Source organism: Symphalangus syndactylus, chromosome 10 (genome assembly GCF_028878055.3).
Source record: "Symphalangus syndactylus isolate Jambi chromosome 10, NHGRI_mSymSyn1-v2.1_pri, whole genome shotgun sequence".
Classification (NCBI taxonomy): domain Eukaryota; kingdom Metazoa; phylum Chordata; class Mammalia; order Primates; family Hylobatidae; genus Symphalangus; species Symphalangus syndactylus.
Genome location: NC_072432.2, coordinates 125,781,235 through 125,803,086, shown reverse-complemented (window position 1 = coordinate 125,803,086; position 21,852 = coordinate 125,781,235). Strand labels below are relative to the sequence as shown.

Below are 21,852 nucleotides of genomic sequence, written 5' to 3'. Positions count from 1 at the left end.
AGAAGTCCTCTACTGTTGAAGCATCTCACTTCAAGGCAACGGCTCCTCCAGTAAGGCAAAAAAGAATCATCGTCTAGGGACTAGAAGACAAGTATTAGCTTAACTCATGATAATAATTAGAAAGGTGCAAAGTTCACATCTATAATATTATTTCTTTAATATAAAAATAATAAAATGTCCTCATGAATTATATTTATGATGAGCTAGAGTTATGATTGTTTTCAATAAAAAATTTTTCGTTTAAATGAAGGATAAGGAACAGAAAGTTTTATTAGACTCTCCTGACATTAACAAAGCCTGTATTACAAGACTGATGATTGATATCAGAGTTTAAGTCACTTCCACCTTGGATGTAGTATGAAGTTTGAAGGGATTGAATCCAAATACACTAAATCCATAAATTATTAATTGCTTCATACCCAGGATGAGAAAAAAAAAATTCTGTTTTATGCATGGAGTAAAGAGTGAAGAGGACCTGAGGAATTATTGGATGGATCATGGGAGCGATGTGGTTTCTCACATTTAGAATTTAATCTGAAACCAGACTCCTCTAATTTGGTCACTCTGCAGACTTTTGGTGGGATTTTATATATATATATATATACACATATACATATTTTTTTTTTTTTTTGAGACGGAGTTTCACTCTTGTCACCAAGGCTGGAGTGCAATGGCATGCTCTCGACTCACTGCAACCTCTGCCTCCCAGGTTCAAGTGATTCTCCTTCCTCAGCCTCCCAAGTAGCTGGGATTACAGGCATGCGCCACCACGCCCGGCTAATTTTTGTAATTTTAATAGAGACGAGGTTTCACCATGTTGGTCAGGCCAGTCTCAAACTCCTGACCTCAGGTGATTTGCCTGTCTCAGCCTCCCAAAGTGCTGGGATTACACGCGTGAGCCACTGCGCCAGGCCCATATATATATATATATATATATATTTTTTTTTTTTAAAGAAATGGAATATATCTGAACATCCTGTGTAGAAACTAAGACAAACAGATACACTGTGGATCTAAGATCATTTTTGTTCATTCTTCTAGATGTTTCCAGTGACATTTGGAGGTAGTATTATTAAAACTCTACAGAGTCATGGTTTAGTAAATTTCTGTTAAATTATATTAATAATAAAACACTAATGTAATAAGCTGCTAAAAATGAGAGTTAACATGAAATGGTATGGCTGCATAAGAAGCAAGCTGAACTTATACTGCATCAAAAAAACAAACACATAAAGTTAAGGGTGGTGGCTCATGCCTGTAATTCCAACACTTTTGGAGGCCAAGGCAGGAGGATCACTTAAGGCCATGAATTGAAGACCAGCCTGGGCAACTTAGTGAGACCTTGTCCCTACCAAAAAAAAAAAAAAATTGCTGGGCATGGTGGAGCACACCTGTAGTCCCAGCTACTGGAGAGGCTGAGGTGGGAGAATAGCTTGAGCTCAGGAGTTAGAGGTTGCAGTGAGCTAAAATTGAACCATTGCACGCCAGTCTGGGTGACAGATCAAGACACTGTCTCAGAAAACAAAAACAAAACCAAAAGCTAAAGAACTTATTAACGCTACAAAGTTAAATGTTGTTTGGTGATATGTTTCTCAACATACAGTTGTTATTAAAAAGGATTTGCTTACTGGCACTATGTTGGAGAAATGATAACATAAAGTTTATTTGATCCATTGTGCAATAGGGATATACAAACGGCAATCCATTCAGAACTGAGGAACCTAGATTCCAAAACTTAAGGACCTGGAGGCGAAGGAGCAAATAGAAGGTGGCATCTGAATACTCGCTATGTGTTAGACACTTTCAGACTTCCTTACATGTATTCAAGTTTAATCCTGACCACACCACAGTCTTGTAAATCGGGAAAGAAACTTGGGGGAGGAAGCTGCCCACAGTCAGTAAGTTTCTAAGTGGTGGGGAGAGTGCTTTGACCACAAAGTTCCTCTGGTTTCACTTTAGGATGCTACCTACATGTCGAAATTGTGAATTCATTCTCACTGCTACACTTCATTTCCTTAGAAAGCTAAGTTTAGGAAAGGTGCATAGAATCACTAAGCCAAGGAAATTGGCTTCTAGAATCACTCTAAACCAAAGCTAGAAGGGCTCACATTCTTCTAAAAAGAAACTTAGCTGTAGATGTAACATACTGTATACACAAAGGTTGAAAACAAAAAACCTGTTTCTGCTTGAGGCAGGGAAAGGGGAAGAACACAATAGAAAGAAACTGGATTTGCAGTCAGAAAACCTGGGTACAAGTGTCAGCTCTGCAGCTGTCTTAGATGTGTAACTCCAAGAAAGATTTTAACCTTCCTGAGCCTAAATTTTCCTCATCACTTACCATATCATGTAGAGAGAACCAAAATGAGATAAAGGATGTTTTAAGCCATAAAAATATTATAAAATGTGATTTTTATTTAATAGTTCATTTCTCTCTATATTAGCAAATCTATACATAAGCCATTAACGATGTTTAAATCTACAGAGGTAATTCTTTAGCCTTTTTGGCATCCTGTGGGGTGGGCAGAGATGTCCTTTCTTCTTTCCAATTCTATTCCAATAAGTTCATTTGAAGGGAAAGAGTTGGAAGGAGATCCTGGGTGAAACTATTATCCCATTCTCTGACTCTTCTTTAAAAATTACTGGTTTCCTTCTCCTGGTCTGTTTTTAAAAAGCCCAGGTAGATCACAATAGATTTCCTCCAGGTAACAAAACTCTTTTCCTATTTCCCTGGCAGATAAAGTTTTGAAGCACATTAAAGTTCAAAATCAATAGCTACCCAGAGAAGACGAACAGTTATAGTACCAGGAGGTCAACAGGAACCTAAAGATACCTGTAGGGGAGGGCATGGCCACCCTACTCAACAACAACCTTAAAAGTTAGGAATATTGCAGCTTCTTGTAGCAACAAGACGGTTTTGTCTTTCATAAACTGAAAGTATTGGTATTTCCTGCCAAGTTAATCTTTTGAGTAATAGTTCCCTTACATTTATTTTGTTAAATCAGTTTCAAAGAGGACAAGCCAAACATAGAGTGCAAAGGGATTCATATAAAGTCATCGAAACTTTCCACTCCTTCCAGCATCTTGAGTCCCCAGATTTCAGACCTGCCTTATTTAACCCCAAATTGTGAACATCAAGTCCCTTTGTCATTCATTGTTAGGACAGAAAAATCTAATGATTGGGAAGACTCAGGTTAGAAAGACTCAGGTTTGCTTGTTTCCAGAGGCAGCCTGGGTTTGAAAATCAAGAGAGAACATGGTTTCAACCAAGAAGGGAGAACTATAGTAATTACCCAGACATTCAATCTGGCTGCATGTGAGTCTTCACGCTTTCCAAACCACCTCACCTCCTTCACACGTGCTTCTGCCTCAAATACTATATCCCAGGCAAACAATTTTAACCAAAATTACTATGATAGCTGCTTATAGTGTTCAATTTGGGTACAAAGCCTCAGCAAAAACTGAGAATAACGTCTCAATCTTTAAGTTTTAAATATTCTCTGCATGGCTGATTGGCTAAATGACTACAGAGCAAGTGAAAGAGTGTGGTGGCTTTTGGAGAGTGTCTGGAATTTTTGTCTATGTGTTTGTATGTGCATGCGAACTAAAGTTGTTGCAAATGTGAAGATTTCAAGCATTTTTGAAAATGTATTCATATAAATAGGAAAAACTAGCTCAGTCAAAAACTACAATTTAAATTTCCTGGACATCCAGAGTGTTTGGAAATGATCCTAGAGGAGCCGTAACTAGGTAGTAGGAATTGGGTACATAGATGGAGGTGGACATTGGTGGGAAGTCTCAGGTTACCCCCAAACTCCAACGGAGGCCACTGTTCATCCCAAAGGATTGCTGACCTCTACTCCATATACTTCAGAAGCTCTTAACCTACCTGCAATAATGACTGAAATGCTTGAAATATATGAAAGGTACCATGCAAATATCTATTTGTTAAAATATGGCTTTTGTTTAGGTTAATTGCAATAAGACAAGTAATACCCTCATTTCTATGACTCAGTCTTAGAATATGAGAATTTTCTCATGCAAAGGCTCCTCCCTGAGCAGTTAGATAGACAGGAGTTTGATTTGTTTTATTGACAGAATAAGGGGAATGAACCCAACTTGGCCTTCTCCTCTTTTAAAATTGTGAATCCATAAATCGTGGGCCCAATGGAAAGTCAATTAGCAGATGCTATAGGGAAGCTTAGCATGGCCAGGTGTCAACTGGCTGCCTTTTAGGCCACTATGGGCCATTGGACTACTTGAACCATGAAAGCATTTTTCGTTGCCTTTCGTGATTGAATGGCACGTTGACATTTTCATTAGTCTGAAGGAGTTTCTTACTGTCACTACAAAACATAGCAACAGCCAGGATCCAGGCAGTCATGCCCTAGAATATTCTCTCTCTGTTATTGTGTATGGAGGAAAAAGGAATCATAGTACAGTTTGGTTGTGTGGCCTTTTCAACAAGGAAGAAAGTGATAAACAGTATTGGTAGGGAGGAGATGATTTGAGAACAGGTGGTGTGGCAAAAGCAATGGACAGACAAGAAGCAACTTATAGACATGGTGATCATGGGGTCCATGGAACACAATCCTAAATTAGCACAACTATAGGAATGAGATGAAAGGTGCTGGTCTAACAGACTGAAGCTGTAGTCTGCTGAGCAACACTCCCAGGTCTCCACAGAGTAGCATTTTTATTGCAGTATGTCTTTCATGGAAAATGGACAAAACTTTAAATAAATCACAATTACTTATTGCTTAGTATTTTGAATAATAAATTCTTTAGTTTATCAGTACCTCACGGCCTTCAATGTGCATTCTTCAGATAGTTTCAGTTACATATACATTCTTTCTCCTCAACAATAAATTATTCTTAAAAAAAAGAAAAGGAAAAGATACATAATTTTAAAGCAAAGAAAAACAAAAGAACATATATTTTTGACATTTATCTTAAACTTATATGAAAACAACTTTATATGTTAGATGCTTAAATATAAATAATAAAGGACATTATGTTATTTACAATGTTACATAGTAAGTTGAGAGAGTAAAAACTGACATTAACTCATAAAGACAGTAAATGGTATAAGAAAACATCCAAGTAATATACAATATGTATTTACAAAAGAATATATAATAGAACTTGTGGTATGTGGCCATTTCCTTCTGCCTACATTTCTCTTCAGTGTTTCATAGGTCTTCGCAGATAGAAATCTCTGGCTGGTGGAATGCAGCCAGTATTATTAATACAAGATAAGACCAGGCCTTCCTTATTTTCACCAATGTGAGCCATGCGCCCTTTAACCCCAGGCCATAAAAAGGAATAGTTACTGAGCAAGTTACCCTGGATAAACTCCACCTCTAACAAGACAGTCACACTGAAACAAGAAAGAGATAGCAGGTTTGGGACACATTCACCTACACAGAGGATCATTTCGTAGAAACTTGAATGCTGTCCAGGCACTCTTGGGGGCAAAAGTCATACTAGGCAGGAAGGGAAAGTAAGATAGAAAGTGAATCTTAGGTGAAACAAAAGGAGTTTTGCATGTATTTGCATGTATTATGCTCCACTGCATACACCTCAGTGGGATACGATTTTAGACCCGGGAAACAAAGTTGCTGTCAAACTCCTGGGCAATTTCTACCACCTTAAAACCCAAGATAGCTTTCCATATGCTGGGAACATAGGTTCACACTCCGATCACCACTGCACTGCCGGAATTGATTAACAGAGGTGGTCGAGAGTGATGTGACAAGCGTCACAGAGATATCCCTGTGAACAAAAATCTAGTGGCCTTGGCAGGTGGCGCTGAGCAGTCAGTTGGCCTTTTTTATCAAGGGTGCAAAGGACGTCCCAACTATAATAATATGCCACCTCTGTGAATGATCAGAATCAAGTTAGAAATACAATTTCCTCCCGTCTTCGATTTTCATATATATTTGCAATTTAAAAATGCATAGCAATTCTCATTTTAAGAAACATGTCGCTCATGGTTCTCAACAGAAACTTCTATTTATTCTTAAAATTCTTCCACGATGGGACATCTGAGTACCCCAATGCCCGAAGAATTTGAAACAGAATTTTTAGGGTTTTAAATTCATGGTAGGAACTTCTTTATTGAAATAGCTAAGGATGAGTCAAGGCCTTCAAAGGCAATGTTAAAATAATTTAGAGAACTTCATTGGACTGACTGTCTTCTTCCCCATGCTGTGAGCTTACTCATGACTGCAGAATTGGAAAATCATTGCAACTTGACAAAGGCTCCTCAGTGTAGGTTAAAAAGCAAATGAGGATACCACTGAGCACAGAGAAAGTGGCATGTGAACAGTGACAGAAAATTTGAGATACCAAATACTAACAGTAACTTCAAGAACCTGCAGACAGGCATCTCTGTGGATTGTAGGAGCATGTGGGAGCGTAACAACATGACTGATGACCAGCCTGCATTTTTCTGCTAAGACCTACTTGCATGTCATTTCTTCTTTTTAATTGTTAACATCAAGATTTGGTGAAGAAATACATTCAGTTCACCCGCAAGAAAGAAGCAATTACTCTCACTGACTTCATGAACTCCCCGATAACCTGTTTCCCATTTATCCCACGGTTCCTAGGAGGCCACGTGAATCCTAAGTAAAGCTCCAGCCCTGATTTCACGGATATCAGGCAGGCCATGAAATGGGTTCTGTGTTTCAAATAATTGTTTTTCTTCCATTTTCCTGAATTAGCAGTTATTTCAAATGTTAATACTTACAGGCCTTCCTTTGGATTTACCATCACAAGAGAACATGCAATGCTTAGACCAATCTTAGTCCTACTTTATGACAGTAAAGCAAAAATTAAAGGAGGTGGGGGAAATGGGTGAGAGAGCCTGTAAATGGAGAGGTCAGGACAGAGGTGGGGGTCACTGTCTTCCAACAGGATCGACATTTCCTGATGAATCATTACTTGTGATTACAAATCACATACACATCGGCCATTCCTGATAAAAAATGTTCATGCATAGTTATGACCTGATCAAGGCAACATGGAAAAATAAAAGAAAAATAAGAGGGAGAAAGGGGTAGTCATCCACATTTTAAAATTTCAACCTAGTCACTAAGCTTCTCTCCACCTATACAGTCACTCCTTCTGAACACTCTATGATGGAAATACTTCCCTATGATGACAAGTCACCGCTATGTACAGCAGGCATGTTTGACTCTAGAAGTATTTCAGACAAAATGCTGCATGTGCTGTCTGGGCTGGGCTTTTTGTGCCGTAATATGCTTCTTTTTGAGCCAAGAAGACACAACCAATCACTAGCTTCAAAATCAGTGAAAAATACAAGTCAGAAATGATTGCACCTTTATCAGCCGTGGTTTGATCGTCAACTAGATAAGCTGCTGGATCATTCCCCCAGAGAGAAAGTGACATTGAGTCCTCTTGTAAGGTGTCAGATTTACCCTGATAGCAAGCCAGAACCCATTTTCTAAGCTATCCCTAAAACTGTTGCTTTTTGTCAAGAAAAATAAATTCAAATAAAGTAAATGAGAGTTCCTTTTGGTAAGAGCAAGCTGTCTTCTGATTAATAATATAGTTTTTTTTTAAATCACAGTATTACTTTCTTCCTAATATTTAACATTACTTAATGCAGTTTCTTGCTGTATTTAATAGTAGCATGCTGTTGGATCTACTATTATCTCAGAGCCCAATGAGGCAAACCTTTGGCTGGCAGAGTAGACACAACTCATTTCATATTCTGAAAGCAAAGAAAACTTCATACACAAGAGCGGCGTATCTGGATGGATGTGCCATTACAAGACATACTGATCGGGTGCTACTACAAGCAAACAGAGGGACAGGTGCAAGTCTTGCAAATCATACATCCAGTCAACATCATAATGCAATGCACAAGAAGCCAGCAAAAACTGAATCTATGAGAGGTTTTGCCGAAATACTGTGGAAAAGCAATCACTGTAACTGTACAAAACTTGCTCTCGACATAACATAACATAAAGGCACCATTGATATCTTTCTCGTTTTGAAATACTGTAAAAAATTGCTACATATGGCACATAACACATTTTTACATACATATATTTAATTTATAAAAGTTTTTTTTCCTGTTTTCTATTTGCAGAACTGCTAAAATAAAATAAATTGTTTAATTTAAGGTGGAATACTTTATTATATAAAATAAAGTTTTACAGGTGAATCTATGTGTTTATTTAGGTTTTATACAGCAATAGGGTCTTGGTTAGCAATTACACTAGACAGCCTGGCCTGGATTTCTTCCTGTGTCGAGAAGCGGCCTGCTGGGTTAGTCCTGCTGTCAGCCAGGCGGAAGGCAGGTGTTGCCTCAAGACTGGCTGCCAGGGGGTTCTGTATGCCCAGGAAAGGCGTATCTTCACCTACTCTTTCATCTTCTGTTTCACTCTCTGAGTTACTGCTCTGGGAGCTTGTGTTGCTGTCCACTTCCAATCTGTTAGCAATGTGGCCATTGGGCTTGGTTCTTTTGGCCCGCCGGCTATTGGCGAGTTTCTTAACAGGCTCTTGGGCTGGCTCATACTCCTGGGTCGTCTCATACTCCTCATCCTCCACTATCCTCAAGGGGCTAGCGGGGAGGCTGTTACTGTCATGCGCGGGGTTGTGGTGGAAGGAGCTGAACTGCTGAGGGTGATGGTCAAACTTCTTCTCCCGCAGCTTCGGTGGTGTCACGAGAAGTAGAGGTCTCTCTTCTTCCACGAAGGGGCTGACCGCCATGGAAGGCATGGACACCGTCATGCTGGACACGGGTGGAGACATTTCCGAAGGGGGCGATTTGGGGGAGCTTGGCGTGTGGAAATCTACAGGTGACATACGAGCCGGGGTGGTCATGGCTGACACATACCTGTGTGAGCACAGAATACCCTGCATAAGTGTGGTGCAATAAGAGGCACATAGCAGGGAAGGTAAGGGGGCAGAGTTCACGATATTATATCATCAGAGAACAGAGAATTTCTATTCATTGTAGGCTGCTCAATTATTTAGGCTAGGAAATTCCACACCCTTGGAATCGAAAATTAGGTAGCCAAGAGTTTCCTCACAGGAGTGCATGCAAAGATCAGCTAAATTGCCTAGCTCATCAAAGCTTTTGGGATTTTCAATCTCATCACAATTATAAATAAAGGCATATGAGCCAAGACAAGAAGGCATTAGGTCCTGGAAACCTCTCAGCTTATATAAGGACCAAGGCTCAGGGATTCGGAAGGGAAAGAAGTATTACTTAAATACTATACCTTCCTAAAGGCCAAGGGGTCTTAGAGAATGAAGCCCAAATGGGGAATGGAAGAAGATCTAAGATGAGTTGCTGATAGCTGGATCTGCATGCATTTGGATCTGTGTGCCTTGTTTCTCCTTAGCTCAGCTATAAGGTTATGTCTTATGAAAAAAAAAGAGCATAGTAACTTAGATTTATACCTGACAACAGTGTCATACATTTGTGTGCTTTTCATTTTTTCCATGAAATGCAACTAGTTAACATTCAATTTGGAACTATCCATCCCAGTGTCCAACAAACACAGTCAAAGGTAAGCCTGAGAGAACCTAATTAATGTTGGCTTCACAGTTACCACAATGGAGGTTATGTCCAATCTTTGGTCTATCTCTCTTCCAAAACCCACAGCTATATCAGTCTTTGGTTAATCTCTTTCATGATGCCTCAAGGGTTGGCTGTACCCTGTTACCTTCTATCATGTTATGTCTGATAATGCTCAGTGACTCTTGCCATCAGGACACCGAGCACACTGTTTTCACCACACCATGCTTTCTTCCCCCAGTATAAGAAGTCCTGACTTTTGGCACTGAGGAAGACGTGGCTTATTCAGAGTCACATTTCTCAGCTTTTGATAAAAAATGCTACCAACGCACAACACTGAACGACTCTTTTCTTCACACTGGCATTCACGGAGTCTAATTTGATGTGACCTGAAATGACATGAATGCCATCATCTCAACTCTCGCTAACAGGAACAGAAAACCTATGAACCTCCCTGCTTCTCCAGGATTCACAGTGATACAGATGTGAGAGCTAGCTGCCTCTAAACTGGGAACGTGCCTGAGAAATTGAAATATGTGGGCCTTGAGTCTTCAAACTTTTGGCTTTGGGGGTACTTAAATTAAGCTCTCTGAGAAATGCTAATTTAAATTCAACCAACATATAAAAGTGATTCATCTTTTCTCTCCATAATCTCTAGGTTCAGGAATATTTCGTAGTCACAGAGTTCCTCGAGAAGCCCAGCACAGTGGGGAAATGTCAACATTTAAGGATGAATATCACTTGTAGTGATGAAGAATGATTTCATCTCTAACTTCCTTTTCATGTTTCAAAAAAAGATTGAGACAGAATGGATAGACTTCCTTAATACATAAAAAAATTGTATGAATTTAAGACTAAAGTTTTAAAACAGTTTAAACCCTACCTACTTTTTCATAGATTGGTTGCAGGGAAACCTCTGATTTCATAAATTCCATAACATCCTAAAATATCATTTTTTGGGAAAGGCCCTTGAAGAAGTAACCAACAGGCTTGCAAGCCCAGAATTTTTTTTTTTTTTTTTTTTTTTGAGGCGGAGTCTTGCTCTGTTGCCTAGGCTGGAGTACAGTGGCACCATCTCAGCTCACTGCAGCCTCCGCCTCCTGGGTTCAAGCAATTCTCCTGCCTCAGCCTCCCTAGTAGCTGGGACTACAGGCAAGCACCACCACACCCAGCTAATTTTTGTATTTTTAGTAGAGATGGGGTTTCACCATGTTGGCCAGGATGGTCTTGATCTCCTGACCTAGTGATCTACCCACGTCAGCCTCCCAAAGTGCTGGGATTAGAGGTATGAGCCACCGCGCCCAGCCTGTCATTTTTTATTGTAAGTACTCCCCGGTCCATGAGTGGAAAGAGCCTATGAAAGTCATCTCTACTCATGGAACTACCACATAAGTATGGATTTGACATTATGTAAACCTTTTAATAGATGGTCACAGATTAGACTAAGATGACAATAAAATAAAATAAAAATAAATAAAATAAAATAAAATAAAATTCAGCGGACTTGCAAACAAACAGGTAATAGCTTACCTCTGATTTCATAAATTCCACAAAGTTCTAAAATATCATTTTGAAGGAAAGGCCCTTGCAAAAGGAAGCAACAGGCCTTCAAGCCCAGGATGTGTTATTTTTTATTGGAAGTACTTCCCAGTCCAAGAGTGGAAAGACTCTATCAAAGTCAACTCCTCCCACGTAACTACCACCTAAGTATGGATATGACATTATGTAAACCTTTTAGTAGATGGTCAAAGACTAGCCTGAGATGACAATAAAATAAAGTAAAACCCAGCAGACTTGCAAACAAATAGGAACAGGTAACAGCTTACTGATGGGCTAGCAATACTGGTCATCTTCCAGCTCAGGTGAAAATGGAGAAAGAGAATCTATGAATTCAATATTACTATTTACTATCTCTTTGTTTACTTTCCTCCATTCTTCATTTTACCTTTGCTATAACTCCCCCAGCCCAACCCAATCTCCCCAAAGGAAACCCAAAACATTCTGGAATAAAGGGCCATCTTGAAGGCAGTATCTGCTTTGAAAACCACCCGTGAAGACTGCCAGACGCAGCATCCAAGAGATTTATTTATTCATCCCTTCTTGGAATTTCATAAAATAGATACTATAGGGTGGAAGGCAAGCAGTTGCCCCCCATGACATTCAGCAATGACATAGCCCTTGATTTGACTTAACTGAGGCTGGAAGGTAAGACGGGGTTAGCAGATAAGAACACGAGGCCAGCTCGACCACCGAATCAGAGTTTGGATAACTGGCAAATTGGAATTATAGAAGGGTCCTTATCAAGCATCGATGCCATCTCTCTAATGTTACAACTGAGGACACCGAGACCCCGAGTGGGTCTGAGCCCATGGCCAGAGCTGGAAACTCCATGTGCTGCACCTTCCGCATCAAAGCATCCCAGCTCTTTAAGAGTCTGTTGCCTGTCAGTCACTGGGACGACGAGAGAAGCTCAGAAGAAATAAGTTCCGTCAAACAAAGAGATGACTTCATCAACTAGGAGCACTCCTAGAACAGGTAACTGCTGCCCCTTATTCTGATTAGAGTAGATTTCCTGAGGTGAGACCGCAGGTGCTCACGGGGATTCTCTGACTGAGTTTCTCCTCTGCAGTAGCTTTGCCCTTCGGTTTTACCTTTCACTATGAGGAGAGTCTCGGTAGGAATCAGGGGTTTCTCTGGCATGCCTGAGGAAGCTGTTACATTCACGAGGGCCTCCTGTGCCATTAAGACGTCCTCTTGGGCCCCCAGTTGGGCTGCTGTGCCTACTGTTTTCTACGGATGACATCATGATTACAGAGTGGCTTTCGGAAAGGATGCTTTCAGTGTGTCCGTTGCTCCAGCTGTGGAGGAAATGGGAGAGGCAATCAGATATTTCGTGCAAAAATTATATGCAAAGAATGGAAATGAAAGGAATGGATTCTGACAAATGTTTCAAACTACTGATGAACCCGGATTTCACTGTAACATCACTTGTCTCCGAATAGAATTGCCACAAAGGTAATTTGCTATAGAGAGGATCTTGATTCAGATTGGCTTTGTAAGGATACAGTATATTCACCTGTTCACTCATTCAATACATATTTATCGAATGCCACTCCTCAGTGTATAATTATAATCTCTCTGTTCTTGAGGGGCTTAAAGAAACATTTCCTTGTATGAGCTACATTTGGAGATCTACTGTTGGTCTTGGTAGAGTAAGTGCACTCAGGTGGGGACCACCAGGGCATTTGAGAATTTACGGTTCCACTATTTAACCAATTCTCATGTGCATTTCCCAGGGCAACCCAATTACTGAAAGAAATCGACTTCCAAGTATTTTGCAGAGCCAAAGACAGACTTGTCCCAATGTAGCAATTCGGTGAGTAGCAGGGCATGAGTCAAGACAATCTCAGGAATGGGAAATGACGGCCCTGTGGAGTTACCTAACTGAGGTTCAAATTTACGCAGGAATTAAGGGCAAAGCCAGTTGGTTTTCAAAATCTGTTGTGCCCAAAGAGCATCCATTTCACTGCCTCCTTTCTTAGGCAGTGATGTCAAAAGGCAATGTGCAACAATTCATTCTTAGAGAAAAGCTGTGGAATTTTTAAATTCTCATACCTGTGGCTAGGAGTCTGGGTGACAGTAGTGGAGTGATGGGCTGTGGAAGTATAGTGACTGGTGGAAAAGGATGTCTCTGCTTCTCTCTCAACAATATGCTCACTGGAGATGACGTTTTTAGATACGTATTGCTGGATAAACAAAGAGACACAACTTGAAGATTCATGTAGATTCATGTCAATCAAAGCACTAATATTGTCATGTAAATAAAAACGCTAACACTGTCACAAACACACAAATCTATTTTTGTACAGATGCTTTGCTATAAATTCCATGTCCCCAATGGCCAGATGGAAAATCCTGTCCTGGCTACTGTGGCTTTTAGATTAGATGAATAGAGTTAAAAAAAAAAAAAACAAAACTCTCTGGATGTGCATCCAATGTATGGCCCATCATCCCAACTACATTTTATCAGCAAAAGTCCTATTTCTTCTATTTTATTTTAAATTAATAACATGACTAGAATTCCATACAAATATGCATTCAATATTCATTTGTTTCACGGTATTGCAAGTCAAAGAAGGCTAAATGCTATTTGAGTGAAATAGAAGCAGACAGGTGGTTTGTGTAATTTCAAATTTCAAAGCACTAGAAAAAAATATTTAAAACCTCTATATTTTGGGCCTACCTTTCTCCTACCATTTCCTAGTGCCCATGTTGCCCTACTAATGTCATTGAAATGTTTAACTTGTTAGCAGTGGTAGGGCTAACAAGGCTACTGATAAGGGACTTAACAATTGTTGTCAACGCACACATCTTGACAAAGCACATAATATATGGAGGACATTTCTATTTAATGCAGGTAGATTCTACTTTTCTCTCTTTCTTTTCTTTTCTTCTCCTCTTTTTTTTTTTTTTTTTTTTGAGATGGAGTCTCACTCTGTTGCCCAGGCTGGAGTGCAGTGGTGCAATCTCAGCTCGCTGCAACCTCCACCTCCCGGTTCAAGCGATTCTCCTGCCTCAGCTTCCCGAGTAGCTGGGATTACAGCCATATGCCACCATGCCCAGCTAATTTTTGTATTTTTAGCAGAGATGGGGTTTCACCATGTTGGCCAGGCTGGCCTTAAACTCCTGACCCCAGGTGATCCGCCTACCTCTGCCTCCCAAAGTGCTGGGATTACAGGTGTGAGCCACCGCGCCTAGTCAGAGTCTACTTCATTTTCATCAGCAAACCACAGTAGTTTGTACTGTTTCTATTAGGGAGGGAGGCCCCTTTTTGAAGTTGTGTTTTAATTGCTGTTAGTATTTATACCAAATTGAGTTAAATAGTAGGAAAACCAATAGAAAGGAATACTCTGATGAAATAAGGCACTTTATAATCTGACGGTCTGTGGGCTCTAAATATATTCAGGGAGATCCAAAAATATACAGCTTGAATTATGCTTGAAACTCTGGCTGGTTCTCTTAGTGGAAAGGCTATTCCATGTGGATCTTCCTGGGAAGTACAGCTAGCTGGATTTAAGGAAAGGATACATGGTGACCTACTTCTAGTCCCTGCACCATTTCACTATTGCTTCTTGGGACGCAACATAAGCTCAGTGAATCTAATGAAAAAAATACTTAACAATTATTGAACACTCACTAAATGCCACTAGGCTAAGTGTTTTATGCAAATTACCTTATTTAAGGCTCACAAGGAGTCTGTGAAGTAGGTATTATTTTTAGATCTGTTTTTATATTGAAGAAATAAGGTTGCGAAAGGTTAAAGCCCAAAGATGCACAATGTGAGCAGTAAATGTAATCCAGGCAGTCATTCTACCGTTTATATATTATAACATGCAGAGTGACAGATTATAGTTCCTTTTGTAGTGAATATTGTTATCAAATGTGGAGAACATTGTCATGAACACTGTTAGAGGGTGAAAAAGCAACAGAGTGTGTTAACCTACTCCAGCAAAATCTCGAAGGTTTTTGCTACAAGACTTGCTGATAGTTTAGTAACCACCAACTCTGTAGTTGGGTCTATGATGTATCTGTTCCATTCAAAATATGCCTTTTTCTATAGGATAGAAAATGGTATTACAATATAAGCTTCAAGCTTTGTGTGTTAAAAAAACCATACATCAGAGCAATAATTTGAAAACAAGAAGGGTGATGCTGGACTATAAAGAGCAATACTCCAAAAGCCAAGAGATAGTGCAGCTCTGGCCCTTATCTGTAAAAAGAAAAAGAGAGATTTGAAAGATAATATCTTCAAACTCTCCAGAACCTAATATTCTATGATCTAGTTGTATTTAAAAAAGTGAATGCTGAGTGTTTGGTATGGTATGAACAAAATATTTTAATGATTATGGATATATTTTATCTGGAGGGCTTGACATCATTTAGAAAGGGCCAGGGAAGAAGCTGGCATGACACTCTTCTTTTGCTACTGAGAAGGGTGTTTGATAAGTCACTTGACCTTTCCACGCCCTAAAGGAAATCAGAATCCTTTGGAAATCATAACCAGTAAATCATCAGGCGCTGTGAATTGCCCCTAAGAAAATAACTGTGAAGCTCTTTGCTCGGTTATCTGTACTAATCAGTTACAGAATGGAGTAGCCTGTATTTCCAAGTTATAAATGAAAACATTCTTTTTGATTATTGTACTATTAAATTTGTTTTCTCCCCACTCTCGCCACACAAGCCCCAGCTATGGCCTCCTTGCAGAACAAACCCAACACTATTATTCCAACCTCTTAATGAACACTTTATAAGAGGAAATGTGCTGATTTTACAGTAACCAAATCCACTTTAAAAAATGTTCCCATTATTTTCTCCTGGCAAAAACCTGGATTCCTAGAAGCCATGGTGATTAATGGCAGCAGCTAAAAGCTTAAGAGCTTTCGAAAATAAACTTCAAGGCGTCTGAACAGAGGAGAGAGGCTCAGTTTTTTCCACTGGCCAGAGTCAACGTACATTCACCAGCTGGACATTCTCGGGGGGTGGGTTAGGATGGTGAGGCCCATTGGCAATGTTCATCATATTGTTTCGTTCAGACCGAAGGCTCTGCCGAAGACGGTCATGAAGCTTTTTCCGCTGTTTCCTGGACATAAGAAAGGGAGCATTTATTTTTTTTGTTATTTTCATTTCATAGTAGAGCCAAATCTTTATTCTACCAACACCTATGCTCAAGGCAGTAGATTGGTGATGAGGAAGAGAGAAGGGAGTGTGTCTACTGTATCCCAGAATAAGTGAAACCACACATCCTTACCAAATAGATTTTAAAAGCCACCTGGGATTCTTATGGAAATTTAGCTGTTTTACTGAGAGAAAAGAAAAAAAGAGGATAACACAAATAAGTTGATAATTGACTAAAATCACAAATTTCCTAATCAATCTATCTTTGCCTAAGTCTTACGAATGAACACTTATTTGTCTTATATAATAATTTGTGCTGGGCTGGGCGTGGTGGCTCATTCCTGTAAGCCTAGCACTTTGGGAGGCAAAGGCAGGAGAATCAATTGAGTCCAAGAGTTTGAGACTAGCCTGGGCAACATGGAGAAGTCCTGTCTCTACAAAAAATACAAAAATTAGCCGGGCTGGTGGTGTGCACCTGTGGTCCCAGCTACTCGGGAGGCTGAGGCATGAGTATCACTTGAACCAGGGAGGCGGAGGTTGCAGTGAGCTGAGATTGTGCTACTGCATTCTAGCCTGGGTGAAAGAGCCAGATTCTGTCTAAAAAAAAAAAAAAATGTGCTGTAGAATTTATAAGAGTGATTTCATTTATAGCTTTTCCTGGGGTCTCTTAAGAAAATGAACTGAGTTTTGAATATACACAGTTAGCATGTGTGTGAGTGTATCCCATGTATACGAGTGAGAATGTGGACATATTTTGCCAATGGATTTTGGCACAATTGTAACATGTTCCTACTCTGGCAACACTTTTTGTGCAATTAGGCAGCGAATATTGAGATAGAATCTAATGAGACTCACCAGGTCGACTCCAGGAAGGCCTATCTCTATCCCTTAATTCTGGCAACACACTAAATCATGGGACATTGAGAAAATACAATCCATGCTTTGGATTTTGTGGCATAAAAGCATATTATTTTTCTTCCTCAATGCAACATTCAGATTATGAAATATTCCCATGGATGATTTGGCAACAGAGTATCATGCAGCAACATTTTTTCAAAAACCTTGTTAATTTAACATATTAGGCTTGAAATGTAAGTTATATGTAGGAGAGAAAAGTGAAGAGAATCCATGTCACATAGTAATTGAATGTGTTAACATGGACCAAACTTCAAGACCAAACATAGGGAACCCAAATCTATTCTAATGTTTTCTCTTTTACGTTTTCAAAGAAAGTTTTGCTTGATTTTCCTCCCCTGAGATTTCTTTTTTACATCTCACGCTGTGAGAGCATTCATACTGGCAACCTAATTAGATAGAATTTAAAAATAATAATAATAATCACTACAACTCAGAAAACTGCATTTCAGATACCACGAAAGGTTTCCTTTATCTCGTAATTTTCAGCGTAAATTGGATTTGTTCTCAGTAGTCCTTTGAACTGAAGGTACTACTGCACCCTGAATGCCATCAGTCTCTAACTCATAGAAGTTTTTCTAGGTGCAAGTTAGTTTCTTTTGGGGATAACTTAATTATACCAAAGCCCTCAAATGGACTTTTGGTACGCTCTCTCTCCTTTTAGAATGAGGTGCCTGCACTCTGTCCCACCCAAACACATACCTTCCATACAAGCCTCTCCCTCCAGCCCTTTATCCACTCAGGGGCTGTGGTCATTGAACAGAAATCTTTACACGAATAGGCAAACAGCTTTCTATTTCTGTGTTTAGGAGACATCCTCAAAATGGATTATTCAGAGGAAATAATCTCCCTCTGCCCCTCCTTTTTTTTTTTTTTTTATCCCCAAGACTAGGCTGTGGAGCTCAGATTCTGCAAAGCCCTGGCCATCTAAGCTGTCTCTGCATGAAGGAGAGAGAAAGGCATGGAGAAAGAAGGTTTACTTGGTTTTGCAGTAGGCCACCACACACATGATGCCGACCACAAGGAGGGCGATGCAGATGCCGGTTATGGTGAGCACTCTCTTCTGGTACAGCTCCTCCGCCTCTGGAAAGGGATGAGAACAGATGTCATCACAGGTCACTTCCACTTGCCAGGACTGACTACAACCAAACAGTGGGCATGCTGCATGACATTGTCCATGTTCACAAGAAAATAAATACATGACAATTCTTTACGTTTACACACATAGCTAAGGTACAACATGCTCTGCACTATGCTTTGAACATAAATATAAAAAAGCCAGCTGGGGCCATTTACAATACAAACATTATACTCAGAAATTACTTCTAATTATAAGCTACAGATATATATATAGTTGATAGTAAATTGGAAATCATAAACATTAATTATAAAATAACTATTTGGTTAAAACTCTGTAGTTTTTTTTTGTAGTCTCTTGCAAAATAAAATATAAAAAGCTCTTGCAAAGACAACAGGAATCAACACCAATTAAAGGAGCTGGGATTGGCATCACTGGGCGCCCCCCTTCCTCCCCTCTTTATCCCCCAGCCCCTGGCCTTTTTGTATTTCCCAGCTATTTTATATCATCACTTTATATCCAGTGGTCTTTACAAAGAGTCATTTCTAACTTAAATATATTAAATTCAAAGACATTTGCAAACATGAACTTGGCTTGTAGTTAACTAGCAAATTGAGTCAGGCTCTCTGTGATTTAACAGTAAAATGTGAACACAAGAAGCAATACAATATGAGGTAGCAGGGCACTGTATCAAAGAAAATCCTATGTGATGGGTAGGACAGTTATGGGCCCAAATGGAGACTTGTCCTTTGGAAGACAATTCTAATTACTCCACCAATTGTACTTAGAAACAAGTTTTATTTGTCCAAAGAGGTCACCAGTACAAATGATGTGCGATTTGGAATAGAGTGCACATTCATACATTGGCCAACTTGGCAAATGAGCTAATGTAGATTATACTAAGGAAATGTGACACTTAGAACTTTGAACTAAAGATACTACTGCACCCAAAATGCGATCAGTCTCTAATTCATAGAAGTTTTTCTATTTGCGAGTTAGTTTCTTTGGGGGATAAGTTGATTATACTAAGGTAGGTCAGGTTATTAACAAGATTTGCTGATTTAATAGGGACCCTGATCCCTTAGGACCTGAGCTTCCAGTGAGTCTAATTACATTTATTGGAAGATCTTCACAAGTTCACTCAGAAAGAGAACTCGACTGGTACGAAATAAGCAGTGTAAGCTGTTCACTTGCCATTATGATCAATAAATTGGTCAAGAACTGGGGAATACTGTACAAACAGCCGACTATTCTGGACATCAACAAGGGACCCTCAAAGCATATTTCCATATTACATCTGCAGTGGCACAACTACACCTTTAACTACACCTTTTTCTCTTTTGAGAGAGGGCAGCTTGCAGGAAGTTTTCTTGAAATGAAAAAGTGAATTTTAATTTCTAGGATACAGTGGACCTTATCATGAAACAAAACATTTCCTACAAGCCGAGCCCATTATAATCAAATTCCAGTAAACAGGTCAAGAACATTGTCAAATCAAATTAATATAGCACTGATTATTAACAGGAGGAGAAGGAAAAGAGAAGTCAGTGGGTAAAGGACTAGAATGCTGCATAGATTACACAAAAACAAATCAAAAGGGTTGGAGGTGGAAAGGAAAAACAAACCAAGAGGACAGACAGACTGACAGAATGACAGAGAGACCGAGGAAGGGAAAACAAGGTTAAAAGTTAAGGAGCCATCTGAAGTCCCTGGCACAGCATGCCTGATACTAAGGGAGGAAAATTAAAGGAAGAAAAGAAAACCAGAGGGAGGAAATGCTTGGGTGGGAAGAAAAGGTGGATGCAAAGTTGGAAGGGTCATTCCATACAGCATAACTCCTAATCTAAGCTAGCAGTCATGTGGAAGCCACGGTTAGAAAGCGAAGCGGCTGGCGCATTGCGGTGAAACAATGCACCAGGAGATATTGAGTTGGTATCACGGATTTTGTGTGCAGCAAAAGTCATATGAGGACATGGAATGTGAGTGCTTAAATGTTAATTGCGTATGTCTGCTGCCTCCCCTCCCCCATAGCCACAGGACAGGGAATTAATTTCTTTGGGGTGTTATCTGGTTGATGCTGCTGCTGTAGCCTCCCTTCCTGACCTTGGTATCCTGATCAGGTTTTAGGATACATGTCTAAGAAGCAGAGCTGTCACCCCACTGGTCCTTCTCTCCGTGGGACCCAGGACGCAGAGCACAGCTCCCTGGGCTGTGATGAGTTGGTGAAGAAATAGGAGTGTAGGTATTATTGCCGAGAGATGAAGGCCCTGTATGACTGTCCTCTTTTCCTTACCCTATTGTTTTCTTCTTTGAAGATGGGCAGGCCTGTGGTTATTCTTGTCTACTGACATCTTAACATCCTATCTTTAGAAAGAAGCTGGAAAAGTGCTTCTGCAAACTTCAAAAATGGGGACATGGACAAGGGCTAAATGGGAAAAAGGCATCATGCATACTCTCAGGGATTCTTGGGACAAGTTGTCTTTTGGTTGTTGTTAATTACAGAAGAATAGATTGAGCTGCGTTTGGAATCATATGGTGCATGATGACGGGCGCATTCTTTCTATGCTGTGTAGGCAGACACACATTTTCCAGTAAAATGATCATTTCATGGAAATAAAGAGGTAGCTCAGTAAAGGCCAAAGGGTAATGTAACAGCACTAGAATGAGCTGATTCAAGCAAAGGCCCATAGAATACAGACGTGGGATTAAAATCTTGTATTCACGTCAGCATTGACCAGATGCACTACAACCCTTATCCACATTGCTATTTGAATTTTTCACGGTTTGGCTCAATCAGGTGATCCCACACTATGAATGTGATCAAGGAAAAATACTTGGTGAAAAATAATATAAACAATGGATTCTTTAACCTCTTTTTTCCCCATATTAATTTTTTTCTTATGTGTCAGGTCAACTGGGGAAGAGCAAATTAGAGACAGGGCTAAAAACAAGAGTCCGTCAATCCGATCGGTGGGTCTGTCTCTCAATGAGCACAAATGCCCCAGAGTCTTCATGGTTTGGCTGGACTAACATGTTTCCAGATCAAGCACATTTTTCAGTCTGATCTGGCCTGGCCAAGAAACAGAGCCCTTACCTTTCTGAGTTGTACTTGACCTTTAAGGTCTGATTTTCCTGAAGGATGCGATGTTCTGGGTTAGTACACCGGCAAGCCTGGAACTATGAGCCTCTGGAAACTGTACCTTTGAGAAGCACGCAGATAGCAGCACCCTGTGTCTTTCCTAACCCATAGAAGATCTTACTGAGGGGGAAGTTATATATCTCAAATATCTTTCACTTTACTGTTGGGGACAGAAACAATACATTCTATAGTCAGACCCTCCAGCTATAAAAATGAGAAATATGCTGTTAAGGATAGAAGGGTATGGGGTAATGGTAGAATTTTTTTTTTTCCCTCCCTGCAGGATAGGCCAACAATCCGTTTCATAAGTGGGACAATTTTTTTTTCCCTGAGGGAAAAAACTCCAATAGATAGCTCCCCTCAGTACACAATGTGCTCCCTAGTAATAGAGGTGCTCCCCCTTGTGTTTGTCCCTCTTGGGAGATGTTCTGCAAGGCACAAAGGCCCATTACATGCACCTGGGGGCTTCTCATCAAATTGATAGTTTAC

The 21,852-nt window shown here is 39.9% G+C and overlaps 1 protein-coding gene and 1 long non-coding RNA gene across 17 annotated transcripts in view; one reads left to right on the top strand and one right to left on the bottom strand.

Annotated features, from left to right (window-relative positions):
* Positions 1-252: 252 nt before the first annotated feature.
* NRG1 (neuregulin 1) overlaps positions 253-21,852 on the bottom strand; it is a 1,142,226-nt gene continuing 1,120,626 nt past the window's right edge. For 14 of the 16 annotated variants that reach the window (XM_055295915.2, XM_063611456.1, XM_063611457.1 and 11 more), the window contains 5 exons: positions 18,127-18,229; positions 16,070-16,196; positions 13,172-13,302; positions 12,208-12,414; positions 253-8,869 (listed from right to left, as the gene is read on the bottom strand). In XM_055295915.2, the coding sequence (XP_055151890.2) occupies positions 8,215-8,869; positions 12,208-12,414; positions 13,172-13,302; positions 16,070-16,196; positions 18,127-18,229 (1,223 nt within the window). In that variant the 3' untranslated portion in view covers positions 253-8,214. Of the gene's footprint in view, positions 8,870-9,257; positions 9,400-12,203; positions 12,415-13,171; positions 13,303-16,069; positions 16,197-18,126; positions 18,230-21,852 lie in introns of those variants that run through there. The other 2 variants (XM_063611460.1, XM_063611461.1) reach the window with 2 other exon arrangements.
* On the top strand, positions 11,905-18,355 carry LOC134731668 (uncharacterized). Its single transcript, XR_010114135.1, has 2 exons — positions 11,905-12,091; positions 18,034-18,355. It is a non-coding gene; the product is annotated as an uncharacterized lncRNA (long non-coding RNA).